This window comes from Bombina bombina, chromosome 5 (assembly GCF_027579735.1).
Source record: "Bombina bombina isolate aBomBom1 chromosome 5, aBomBom1.pri, whole genome shotgun sequence".
Taxonomy (NCBI): Eukaryota; Metazoa; Chordata; class Amphibia; order Anura; family Bombinatoridae; genus Bombina; species Bombina bombina.
In genome coordinates this window covers 601,356,473-601,370,575 of record NC_069503.1, presented here as the reverse complement: position 1 = coordinate 601,370,575, position 14,103 = coordinate 601,356,473, and the positions used below count along the sequence as shown (strand labels likewise).

Sequence of the window (14,103 nt, the reverse complement as noted above, 5' to 3'; positions counted from 1 at the left end):
TATCAGTCTGCTCCTGACTTAACAGTGCAGTCCAGCCCCGAAATACCAGGCAATACCTCTTTGAACGAGAGAAACGGCAAAACCCCAGACGTACGTTTCAGCCTATTGTGGGCCTCGTCAGTGAGGTGCAGCCATATCCCTCTAGGCACACTGAGCAACGGGTCCACGTCTGGATTCCCGCATCACACTTAGGGAGACTTCCATGAGCACGATGTTATTTATATGAAACACATGAACTAATGCCTTCTAGCTGTGAAAAACGGTCAAATGCATTCAGATAAGAGGCGGCCTTCAAAGGCTTAGAAATTAGCACACGAGCCTACAAAGATTTAGCTTTCAACTAAGAATACCAAAAGAACAAAGCAAAATTGATGATTCAAGAAAATTAGAAAGTTGTTTAAAAATACATGCCCTATCTGAATCATGGAAACTTAATTTGGACTTAACTATCCCTTTAAGACTTGTTATGTTCTACTTGTGAAAGTTCCGAAGGCTCTGCTGCCTCAAGGGCTTTATACATCCCTTTAAATGCACACTCCAGTGCTTATATCCTGTGTTAGCTCTAGATGGCTGTGACAAATACACAGCATGCATATGTCTTCAGGAACTTTTCATAGTCAACAATAGCATGCCGTTGAAAAAGAGAATGTGCTATGATATGTAGATCTTCTCTGACAATATTTTCAGTCATGTATATATAGATAAGGGATAAATAATACATCTCTCAATTGTTCTATTATAAATGTGGCTTTATTTTCAGGTTAATGGTGTGGAATCAGGAGAGAAGATCTCTGCTTATGCATTTAACCCAGATGCTATTTATGGGGCATCACACATAGCTATTTTACCAAACCACCGACTATTGCATGGGAGTAGTAAGTTAAAAGAAGCTTTGCAAGAATCGTTAACAGCTGGAAGAGGTAAGAGTGATGTATCATACAACCTTCTTTATGTATGCATTAGTGTTACTGTTTATGTTAAGCAAAGAAATATAGTTAAGATAATCACTTGATTATATGTTAATATTTATCACTTTGAGAACCTTCATGCCATATACATACAGATCATTTTTAGAGGTGCTGCCACATCACAAGACATTTTGTAAGTAAATACAGGTGTGTTATGGAATATAACCACTTGGTCCATAATGGTCCTTTATGATTGATCTGCTTGTGTAGGTTAATGCCTCTTCTAGCATTGAGGTTATTAGTAAACACCTTAAAAAGACAGTGTACTATAAAATTGTACATATGTACACTGCTGGATGGTAATCCCATATATCTACTGCCATTTTCGTTATACCCACAACCATGAGAGAATTTCTGTTTTTTGTTATATTCTTGTTATAACATATGAATGATAACTAGTGGGCATGTAGCTGTTTACCATTTGGAGCAGGTAGAAATACTGTACTCCTTATCTGTATTTATATATCCTAAATACCTATTTCTATACTTTGTGACAAATTATCCCTTTTTTCCCTATAGTTTTGTGAGCGACCCTGCAGTGAAATAGTTAATTAGAGCAATTAGCAAACACTACACAATGCAGACTGCAAGGTGTGGTTCCCTTATTAGCTGTTTCACTGCTGGGCCACTCACAAAACTGGCCTTAGAGGGAACACCGTGTGTGACATTCATTTTTAGATCCCACTTATGTGTCCATTTATAGATTTTTTTTAATACTTCTGAAAAGTATCAGTCAACCAAGTGTACCGTTCTGACTATGGACCCAATATTGTAATGATTTTATATGTACATGTGTATTTATATGTTTTCTCTTTCAGACTCTCTGACATCCGTATCAGCTTATAATCTGTTCACAAAACAAGAAATTCCTGTTGTCATCTCAGAAAAATCTGAGTTTGAGGGATACTTGGACACTAAAATTGGTGAGCCCTTAAATTTGAGTGATGCATGTATAAAACAGAATTATTAATGTTTAGGGTTTCTTCCTCAGCCACATTTTCCTGGACAGCACACGAATAGTGACCCTTAACAGCTCAATTCATGTTCCTCCCTGCACACCCTGCAGCATGTGTAACTCATACCTGTCCAGGAAAACATGGCTGAGATGGCAACCCTATTAATCCCTTAACCCAATGTGACATATATGTAAGTAATGCGGTACTTTGCTTTTCGTATTACACAACTATATATTTATCGGAGCTGCAGGAAGCTGGAGTTTCTAAGCTCATGGAATCTATCTTCATATAGAACCGGAGCATGATCAGTGCTGCAGTTCCATATGAAGGCAGATGCCAGATCATTACAAACGGTGACACTGTGTGTGTCACTATCTGTAATGATTATCTGTTGGTGCCGGCGGTAGGTGTGGAAGGGAATCCGGAAGGCAGGTGGGTAGTCCAGCATTGGAGGGGGGAGGGAGTGGGATGGCCCTACGCTGCAGAACAATAAAAATAAAGGGAGAGGGAGTGATGGGGAGCTACACTACAGAAAAAAAGGTGGGGTGGGGGGTCCCTAACTTATGATCGCCAGAGGGTGGAGGTGGTGGGACCACTACACTACAGAAAATTAAATAAATAATATATATTTATTTTATAGGTACTGGCAGAAAGCTGCCAGTTCTTAAAGGGACATTAAACACTTTGAGATTGTAATATAAAATGATAAATCATATATATAGAAAAAAGCTCTGCAATATACTTTCATTATTTCTTTTGTGCCCTTTTCCTGTAATTCCATTCTGAAATTGTGAGCTTTTGAGTTCCTGATAGAAATGGAAGTGCAGAACTTTTATAGACACTAAAACTTTACACGTATTTTGTCAATATCAAAACAGCTAATTAGCCTTTTAAAAATACATCGACATGTTATTCTCAGACTAATCTTTTCTTTGAATGCATCATTCCTTGTATCATTTATTTTGTGTTTAATGTCCCTTTAAGATGGCCGCAAGTAGTGGGAGGGGGAGGGATAAAGAGCTATTTGGGGGGATCAGGATGGTGGGAGAGTTGAGGAGTGCAGAAAAAAATAAATAAAAATTAGATAAAAATAATTTTTACAAAATCTACATACTGACAAACTGTCTGCCAGTACCTTAGATGGTGGTGACGGGTGAGGGAGGAAAGAGATCTGTTTGGGAGGGATCAGGGGGTGGGAAATTTCAGGTGGGAGGGTAATCTTTACACTAAATTTAAAATGAACCTTACTAGCTACCTGATTAACCCCTTCACTGTCGGGAATAATAGAAGTGTGGTGCGCAGCTGCAATTAGCAGCATTCTAATTACCAAAAAGTAATGGTAATGCTATTTCTGAACAAAGGTGATACCAAATAAGCTTTTACAATCATTTGTGCCATGGTTGCACAAGCGGTATGTAAGTAATTTCAGTGATAAAATCAAAGTTTGTGAAAAAGTTAACAATTTTTTTATATGATAGCATTTGGCGGGGAAATGGTGGCATGAAATATGCCAAAATGGGCCGAGATTAATACCTTGGGTTGTCTACTTAAGAGAAAATATAAAGGTTTGACAGATAAATTAAAAAAACAAAAAAACAAGGCTTTATTTCTGTGTAAATGGAGTGATGGCAAAAATGCTAAAAATTCTTCGTAATTTTAGGCAAGTTCTTCTCTGAACGGTAGCGAAGGGGTTAATGTTGTTAGAAAGCATTAAAGTGACATTATACACTAGATTTTTCTTTGCATAAATGTTTTGTAGATGATCCATTTATATAGCGTATACAGATTTTTTTTAAATAAATAAATATATAGTTATGCTTATTTTTTAAATAATATTGCACTGATTTTCCGACTCCTAACCAAGCCCAAAGTTTTAGAAGTATAATGATGTATACAGTATCCCACAAAAGTGAGTACATCCCTTACATTTTTGTAAATATTTTATTATATCTTTTCATGTGACAACACTGAATAAATGACACTTTGCTACAATGTAAATTAGTGAGTGTACAGCCTGTATAACAGTGTAAATTTGCTGTCCCCTCAAAATAACTCAACACACAGCGATTAATGTCTAAACCATTGGCAACAAAAGTGAGTACACCCCTAAGTGGAAATGTTCACATTGGGCCCAATTATCCATTTTCCCTCCCCGGTGTCATGTAACTTGTTAGTGTTACAAGGTTTCAGGTGTGAATGGGGAGCAGGTGTGTTAAATTTGCTGTTACCGCTCTCACACTCTCTCATACTGGTCACTGGAAGTTCAACATGGCACCTAATGGCAAAGATGACTACTGGGGATAAGCAATTAGCGCCTAGATATGTATGCCTGCTACGCTATAAATAGACCCCCTAATAAGGTCCTCGAATAAAGTACAGTATAATAGGTATATAGGAGCGCCAAAAGGCTAAGGTATACAACAGGTTAATATTTAATTCAACACTACTGAGTTTACAGGTGTGTATCTAGATTAACAAAAATTGTTAATTCAAGATAGTCAACCTGAGAGAAACTGAATAAATTCAAATAATCTCAATTTAATCCACATACAAAATAATCTCAATTTAATCCACATACATAAAAAGTCATTATAAAACCAGTTCTAAAAAGTAAAAAAAATGTATATAAGAGAACGATAAAACAAATCAATTGATAAGATCGGCAATAAAGATCCAATTATGGACCTTGGGATTGGATAATTACCCCAAATTTGATGTAAATACCAATGATGTCAATACAAAAGAAGATATTAAATTTTGGAGGATGGGTATATCAAGTGATATCTCACTAAGAAATATACAAATAAAAACTATCTCACAGAGACATATGTCTCACTTGAAAAAGTACAAGTTAAAAATAGGAAAAAAAAAATGGATCAAATACCGGCATGATCAAAAATGTGACAATAAAAAGTGATGTCAAATTTATATTAATAAAAATATGATCAAAAATATATGCGGTTATAAAACATATATAGTGAAACAACAAAAGAAAAAATATATGTAAGACAAATGGTGTAAACCAATAATACAATCACAATCCTATTTGTGACAATTTCAATTTCAGTGACAAGTGTATCTTTAGTGTAAATACAAACCAAATAAATCTGACTATAGATATCTGACACCAGATGGTCCTAAAATAATAATTAGTTACCAAATTAAATAAACAAAATAAATAAAATGGTACAGTGTTAGTGGTGAATCCGGTTAAGATCCAATATCATCAAAGTCCCAAAAGTCCAAATAACAAAAGTCCAAATAAGTCCCAAATTACAATTCGATCCGATGAGTAAAAACAATTCTTATGAATGTATAATGTTCTATCCTGTATCCTAGTCCATTGTATAGACAAAGACCTAAAAAAAGAAGAAGAAGAAAAAATGCTCTAAACAAAAAGGCCTATGGGATATGGTCTATTGGTAAATAGGCTTACCCATGTGCCGTGGTCCTAGGAGTATAATGAGCCTCACAAATTTTACTTCAATGTCGTCTATGCGTTTCAGCCCTAAGATAGGGCCTTTTTCATGACATATTGAGGCTCTAAAATTATTAACCTTATATACTGGAAGCTGTGGGAGTTACTAGCGTGAAAGGCGCCAAACAAGGTCCGATGCGGTCTGATTTCCCGCTGCCACCTAATGAGCTTCCATTTCTTTAACCGAATGTCAATGTATCCGGTACTTCCGGTTTCGTCACTTCCGGTCTTACGGAACCATTTTAGTTATGGGTATATTAAGACAAGCGGCCGGTTCCGATCAAACCATACAGGGAATTTATTATTTATTCCAAGATCCTTTATTGTGTATTAACGGATATCAGTTTGTGCATTTTAAAGTGGATCATTTTAATCCAAATGATAAATGGACCAAATATCAACAGGGCTTGTTAACAGAAATACAAATTAGATATCTATTAACAATATAAGTTAACAAGTATACGGATTGGAATAATGGTATAATTAGACCCATTTCTCAATTGGGCTAGTGTGAGATTTTTCTATATAATACTATTAGTAGTATTCCCAAACTACTAATAGTATTATATAGAAAAATCTCACACTAGCCCAATTGAGAAATGGGTCTAATTATACCATTATTCCAATCCGTATACCTGTTGATATTTGGTCCATTTATGATTTGGATTAAAATGATCCACTTTAAAATGCCCAAACTGATATCCGTTAATAGACAATAAAGGATCTTGGAATAAATAATAAATTCCCTGTATGGTTTGATCGGAACCGGCCGCTCGTCTTAATATGCCCATAACTAAAATGGTTGCGTAAGACCGGAAGTGACGAAACCGGAAGTACCGGATACATTGACATCCGGTTAAAGAAACGGAAGCGCATTAGGTGGCAGCGGGAAATCCGACCGCATCGGACCTTGTTTGGCGCCTTTCACGCTAGTAACTCCCACAGCTTCCAGTATATAAGGTTAGTAATTGTAGAGCCTCAATATGTCTTGAAAAAGGCCCTATCTTAGGGCTGAAACGCGTAGACGACATTGAAGTAAGATTTGTGAGGCTCATTATACTCCTAGGACCACGGCACTTGGGTAAGCCTATTTACCAATAGACCATATCCCATAGGCCTTTTTGTTTAGTGCATTTTTTCTTCTTCTTTTTTTAGGTCTTTGTCTATACAATGGACTAGGATACAGGATAGAACATTATACATTCATAAGAATTGTTTTTACTCATCGGATCGAATTATAATTTGGGACTTATTTGGACTTTTGTTATTTGGACTTTTGGGACTTTGATGATATTGGATCTTAACCGGATTCACCACTAACACTGTTCATTTTATTTATTTTGTTTATTTAATTTGGTAACTAATGATTATTTTAGGACCATCTGGTGTCAGATATCTATGGTCAGATTTATTTGGTTTGTATTTACACTAAAGATACACTTGTCACTGAAATTGAAATTGTCACAAATAAGATTGTGATTGTATTATTGGTTTACACCATTTGTCTTACATATATTTTTTCTTTTGTTGTTTCACTATATATGTTTTATAACCGCATATATTTTTGATCATATTTTTATCAATATAAATTTGATATCACTTTTTATTGTCACATTTTTGATCATACCAGTATTAGATCCATTTTTTTTTTTATTTTTTTTTTCAAATTTTTAACTTGTACTTTTTCAAGTGAGACATAGGTCTCTGTGAGATAGTTTGTATTTGTATATTGCTTAGTGAGATATCACTTGATATACCTATCCTCCAAAATGTAATATCTTCTTTTGTATTGACATCATTGGTATTTACATCAAATTTGGGGTAATTATCCAATCCCAAGGTCCATAAATGGATCTTTATTTCCGATCTTATCAATTGATTTGTTTTATCGTTTTCTTATATACATTTATTTACTTTTTAGCACTGGTTTTATAATGACTTTTATGTATGTGGATTAAATTGAGATTATTTTGTATGTGGATTAAATTGAGATTATTTGAATTTATTCAGTTTCTCTCAGATTGACTAGCTTGAATTAACAATTTTTGTTAATCTAGATACACACCTGTAAACTCTCTGAGGATCTGAAAAGAATTGTTGCTCTACATAAAGATGGGCTAGGCTATAAGAAGATTGGCAAGACCCTGAAACTGAGCTGCAACACGGTGGGCAAGACCATACAGCGGTTTCACAGGACAGGTTCCACTCATAACAGGTCTCGCATGTTCGACCAAAGAAGTTGGGTGCACGTGCTCAGCATCATATCCATAGGTTGTATTTGGGAAATAGACGTGTGAGTGCTGCCAGCATTGATGCAGAGGTTGAAGGGGTGGGGGGTCAGCCTGTCAGTGCTCAGACCATACACCGCACCCTGCATTCAATTGATCTTCATGGCTGTAGTCCCAGAAGGAAGCCTCTTCTAAAGATGATGCACAAGAAAGTCTGCAAACAGTTTGCTGAAGACAAGCAGACTAAGGACATGGATTACTGGAACCATGTCCTGTGGTCCGATGAGACCAAGATAAACTTTTTTGGTTCAGATGGTGTCAAGCGTTTGTGGCGGCAACCAGGTAAGGAGTACAAAGACAAGTGTGTCTTGCCTACAGTCGAGCATGGTGGTGGAGTGTCATGGTCTGGGCCTGCATGAGTACTGTCGGCACTGGGAACTACAGTTCATTGAGGGAACCATGAATGCCTACATGTACTGTGACATACTGAAGCAGAGCATGATCCCCTTGCTTCGGAGACTGGGACGCAGGGCCTTATTCCAACATGATAACGACCCTGAACACACCTCCAAGATGACCACTATATTGCTAAAGAAGCTGATGGTAAAGGTGATGGACTGGCCAAGCATGTCTCAAGACCTAAACCCTATTGAGCATCTGTGGGACATCCTCAAACGGAATGTGGGGGAGCGCAAGTTCTCTAACATCCACCAGCTCTGTGATGTCGTCATGGAGGAGTGGAAGAGGACATCAGTGGCAACCTGTGAAGCTCTGGTGAATTCCATGCCCAAGAGGGTTAAGGCAGTGCTGGAAAATAATGGTGGCCACACAAAATATTGACACTATGGGCCCAATTTGGACATATCCACTTAGGGCTGTGCTCACTTTTGTTGCCAACAGTTTAGACATTAATGGCTGTGTGTTGAGTTATTTTGAGGGAACAGCAAATTTATACAGACTGAACACTCACTACTGTACATTGCAGCAAAGTGTCATTTCTTCAGTGTTGTCACATGAAAAGATATAATAAAATATTTACAAAAATGTGAGGGCTGTACTCACTTTTGTAGGATACTGTACCTACTTCAACTTACTCCTGTTTGTGTAAAGAGTCTTTTCATATGCAGGGGGAGGGAGGAGTATCTTCTTTTTTTGGTATACAAGCTCTTTAAGTGGGTGTTCCAGCTAACCTTTTCAATAGAGCTAAACTGGGAGCTTCTAAGTAAGTTTTTCTTAAAAGGTTTTATACTGGATTTTTATATCAGTATCTGTGCATATTATTCTTTATAGTAGTGTCTATTACATGCAGTTATATGAAAATTGGTGTATACTGTCCCTTTAAGTAATCTTTATTTAAAGGGACTCCTTTTTTCTGTGTTATTTATATAAAAAAAGTTATTTTAAAATCTATTTTAGTTTTTTAATTTTAAAACAGATCTTCCTATGGATATTAAACAGATTTGTGTTTGTTTGAGGAGGCAAGTCCTTGGCCCTCATGTACCAAAAGGCAAGTGAACAAGCCTTTGATACATATGTGCAGCAGACGAACAGGATCCGCTGCCCATATGTATCAAATGAGCATGTAAGGCCCGCCCCTTCTCTTGCACGACCAATCGCATGAGAGAAGGGACTGTCATTAACGCGGAGCGAGCTAGCGCTCCGTGATTTCTCTTCACTACCTCAGAGGTGGTGTAGAGTGTAAGAAGCAGCAGTCCAATGACTGCTTCTTCTTACATTGCGGGAAGCAGGGTCACATGTGCTAACCTGCCTCAAGGGCTCCTGAGCAGTTTACGCTGCTTAGTACATGGAGCGCCTTGTCTTTATTAGCCAGTGAGCTAATCCTGTTGGTCTGCTGCCCATATGTAGTGAAGGCGAGCTCAGGGCCATCTTTAATATTAACTGGACCCTGGGCAAAAAATTTCTTGGGCCCCCCCACCCCATGCAATTTCGCTCTCCACCCCAACATCCCAAAAAACAACTAAATCAATTTATTTTATAATTGTTTTCAAAATGTTTAGCCCAGCAGTGGATCATCCACTGCTTAGCTAATCATTTAAAAGAATATATATAAATTTCAATATGTGAAACTGGACCTAAGCAGTATTAATAAGTAAATAAATATATAAATTCCTCCACTGTGGATTCATTTAATATTCTTTTGAATGTGATTCTGGTGTGAGGTTAGCTGGTTAAAGAGATTTAGGGCAGCCAACAGGAGCAAACCAAGTTAAAGACTGAGGAGGAAGCATGGAGGTGCAGACAAATATAAGTTTACTGACTGAAACAGCAGAACTGCTATGGGAAGCTGTAAAATCTGAGACAGAGAGAAAACAAAACTATAAAAATAAACCTTACATTAATGTGTGAAGTATCAGCATGACACTATACATCAGCCACAGCAGCACATATCACTTCTTTGCTAGGAACAAGTTCACTCTCACCCTGCACTAGACAATGCTGCATGTGGAGGGGCGTGTGTGCACTCACTTATTCTTCCCACTGACACCTTTCTACACTGTTCCCCTAACAATCTTCAGTTAGTTGATCTTAGGGCCACAGCAGGAAGAGCAGGGCTAAGGGGACCAGCAGACTGGATGCTGTCTGTTCAAGGCTGCATGGATACAGTGTGAGATGTGTCACACAGCCTCAAGACTGAAGAGAGCAGTGTATGCAGCTGCACAGATGCTCAATTCTTCACGTGCCTGCCACTCCAGCTTTCTGCTGCATGCGCCTGCAGTCAGCCCTACCCAGAAACAATCCCCACCACCAGAGCAGTCACCTGGTAACAGTGGTAACCCCAGTAGGACCTTTTCTGATGCAGTGGGAATGGCTGGATGCCGAGTTAGGGCTTTGCATTCAGTGCTGCACAGTGCACATCTAAAACAGCACATGGCAATAGCTTGGCATGTCACATGACACCGGCACGGTCTGGCACAGTTTTTTTTTTAAAAAAATATATAAGCAGAGTACTTTTGACTGTGACAGTATTATGACTGAATGTGTGTGTTCCCCATGTCACATCAGCAGTCTAGTATGAACCATAAAAAAAAAATGATTTTTTTTTTTAGGACTCTTGGGCCCCTCAACAGAGACTGGCCCTTTTGCCCTGTGTTAAAGACGGCCCTGGGCGAGCTGATAACTTCTCGATTTGACAAGCTTGTCTGCTCGCATTTTTGTACATGGGGGCCAAGGACTTGCCTCCTCAACCTAAAACAAGATCCCACATTTTTTATGCAAAAGATATTTATTTAAAAGCAATTTTTGTTTTTAAGGTTATGAACCAATGAAATTGGTGAAGTTTTCTTATTTATTAGTAAGCTTATGTCCATTGGACTAGTTAAACACAAAGCTTTGTATTTCACGTCTAAAAAGTGATAGGATTATTTGAGTTTAAAAAAACTTGCATTTATATTGCACATTTATTGTAGTTTATGTTGGTTTTAAAAGATATGCAAAGCAGATGGTGGATTTTTTTCTAAATTGGCATTAGCAATGTAATCTGCATTTGAATGGAATTTTTCATGTAAATTGCTTCTAATGAATAGCATAGTTAGAAAAAAAACCAGCTTGAGAATCTAAGATCTAAACAGCTATGCATTTATATAAAGAATAATGTTACCTGCTAAACTGCTCGGCTTTTATTAGTAGTCGGTTTCTGCCTGTTCTACTGTCATATCATATGAATAATTACTGGATGGCATAAAGTCCATCCATATACCTCACAAATTATAACCTTAAAAGGACAGTGTGTATGCTCTAGGAACAGTGCATTACAGGGAGCTAGCTGGTGATTGGTGTATGCACATTTATACATCTTGTCATTGGCTCACCCAAAGTGTTTCTGCTAGCTCAAAGTAGTGCATTACTGCTCCTGAGCCTACCTAGATTTACTCTACTACAAAGGATAACTCGAGAACTAAGCAAATGTTATAATTGATGTAAAAAGGAAATTTGTTTAAATTTGCAAGCTCCATTTGAATTATGAAAGTTTAATTTCTCTTGTAAGGTGTATCCAGTCCACGGATCATCCATTACTTGTGGGATATTCTCATTCCCAACAGGAAGTTGCAAGAGGACACCCACAGCAGAGCTGTAATATAGCTCCTCCCCTAACTGTCATATCCAGTCATTCTCTTGAAACTCTCAACAAGCAAGGACGTTGTAGGAGAGAGTGGTTAAATATAGCTAGTTTATTTTCTTCAATCAAAAGTTTGTTATTTTTAAATAGTACCGGAGTTGTGCTATTTTTTCTCAAGCAGTAAATAGAAGAAGAATCTGCCTGAGGTTTCTATGATCTTAGCAGGTTGTAACTAAGATCCATTGATGTTCTCACATATGTCTGAGGGGATTACACAGATGAGGTAACTTCAGCGAGAGAATGGCGTGAAGTTTATTCTGCTATCAGGTATGTGCAGTTATAATTTTTTCTAGAGATGGAAAACACTAGAAAATGCTGCTGATTACCGGATTAATGTAAGTTAAGCCTGAATACAGTGATTTAATAGCGACTGGTATCATGCTTACTCCCAGGGGTAATACCCTTATGATATTTGCAATATAAAACATGGCTGGCTTAAATTTTGACTAGAAACAATTTCCACTGTTGTAGTATAAAAGTTACAGTTGGTGCAGTTAAAATTACAAACTGTGACATCCAGCTTCCCTCAAAGGCCCTCTGAATGTTATAGGACATCTCTAAAGGACCCAAAGGCTTTCCAAAGTCGTTTATTGGGGAAGGTAGGGCCACAGCTTGCTGTGGCAGTTGGTTGTGACTGTTAAAAAACGTCTATTTCGTTTTTTTGATCCGTTTTTTGAACTAAGGGGTTAATCATCCATTTGCAAGTGGGTGCAATGCTCTGGTAGCCTATTATACATACTGTAAAAAGTTCGTTTGATTTACTGCATTTTTTCACTGTTTTTCAAATTCTGACAAAATTTGTTTCTCTTAAAGGCACAGTACCGTTTCCAAATGTTTCCAATAGACGCCACCACACGGGACTTATGGCAGACAGTCCCTAAGGTGGAGGGAGCAGTTTCTACTCTAGTAAAGCGTACTACTATCCCTGTCGAGGACCGTTGTGCTTTTATTTTTAGATCCAATGGATAAAAAATTAGAGGTTACCTTAAGAAAATATTTATTCAACAAGGTTTTATCCTACAGCCCCTTTCATGCATTGCCCCTGTCACTGCTGCTGCGGCGTACTGGTTTGAGTCTCTGGAAGAGGCTTTACAGGTAGCGACTCCATTGGATGACATACTTGGCACTTAAGCTAGCCAATTCTTTTATTCTGATGCCATTGTTCATTTGACTAAACTAACGGCTAAGAATTCTGGTTTTGCTATACAGGCGCGCAGAGCGCTATGGCTTAGATCATGGTCAGCTGACGTGACTTCAAAATCTAAGCTACTTAGCATTCCCTTCAAGGGGCAGACCCTATTCGGGCCTGGTTGAAGGAGATTATTGCTGATATCACTGGAGGAAAAGGTCATGCCCTTCCTCAGGACAGGTCCAAATCTAGGGCCAAACAGTCTAATTTTCGTGCCTTTCAAAACTTCAAGGCAGGTGCGGCATCAACTTCCTCTAATAATAAACAAGAGGGAACTTTTGCTCAATCCAAGACGGTCTGGAGACCAAACCTGACCTGGAAAAAAGGTAAGCAGGTGAAAAAGCCTGCTGCTGCCTCTAAGACAGCATGAAGGAACGGCCCCCTATCCGGGAACGGATCTAGTAGGGGGCAGACTTTCACTCTTTGCCCAGGCGTGGGCAAGAGATGTTCAGGATCCCTGGGCGTTGGAAATTATATCCCAGGGATATCTTCTGGACTTCAAAGCTTCCCCCCCAAAAGGGATATTTCACCTTTCACAATTATCTGCACACCAGATAAAGAGAGAGGCATTCTTACACTGTGTACGAGACCTCCTAGTTATGGGAGTGATTCATCCAGTTCCAAAGGAGGAACAGGGACAGGGTTTTTACTCAAATCTGTTTGTGGTTCCCAAAAAAGAGGGAACCTTCAGACCAATTTTGGATCTAAAGATCTTAAACAAATTCCTCAAAGTTCCGTCGTTCAAGATGGAAACTATTCGTACCATCCTACCACTGATCCAGGAGGGTCAATATATGACTACAGTGGATCTAAAGGATGCTTATCTTCACATTCCGATACACAAAGATCATCATTCTCAGGTTTGCCTTTCAAGACAGGCATTACCAGTTGTAGCTCTTCCCTTGGGATTATCTATAGCCCCAAGAATCTTTACAAAGGTTCTAGGGTCGCTTATGGCGGTCTTAAGGCCGCGGGGCATAGCAGTAGCCCCTTATTTAGACGACATCCTGATACAGGCGTCAAACTTCCAAATTGCCAAGTCTCATACGGACGTAGTACTGGCATTTCTGTGGTCGCATGGGTGGAAAGTGAACGAGGAAAAGAGTTCTCTATCCCCACTCACAAGAGTTTCCTTTCTAGGGACTC

General features: G+C 38.3%; 1 protein-coding gene across 4 annotated transcripts in view; it reads left to right on the top strand.

The window, feature by feature from the left end:
* Positions 1 to 14,103, top strand: part of LARS2 (leucyl-tRNA synthetase 2, mitochondrial) — a 515,565-nt gene that overhangs the window by 271,311 nt on the left and 230,151 nt on the right. For all 4 annotated transcript variants that reach the window (XR_008402566.1, XM_053714561.1, XM_053714560.1 and 1 more), the window contains 2 exons: positions 761 to 920; positions 1,787 to 1,891. Coding sequence is in view for 3 of the 4 variants with exons in the window: in XM_053714561.1 (XP_053570536.1) it covers positions 761 to 920; positions 1,787 to 1,891 (265 nt within the window). In the remaining variant the exon portion in view is untranslated. The remainder of the gene's footprint in view (positions 1 to 760; positions 921 to 1,786; positions 1,892 to 14,103) is intronic.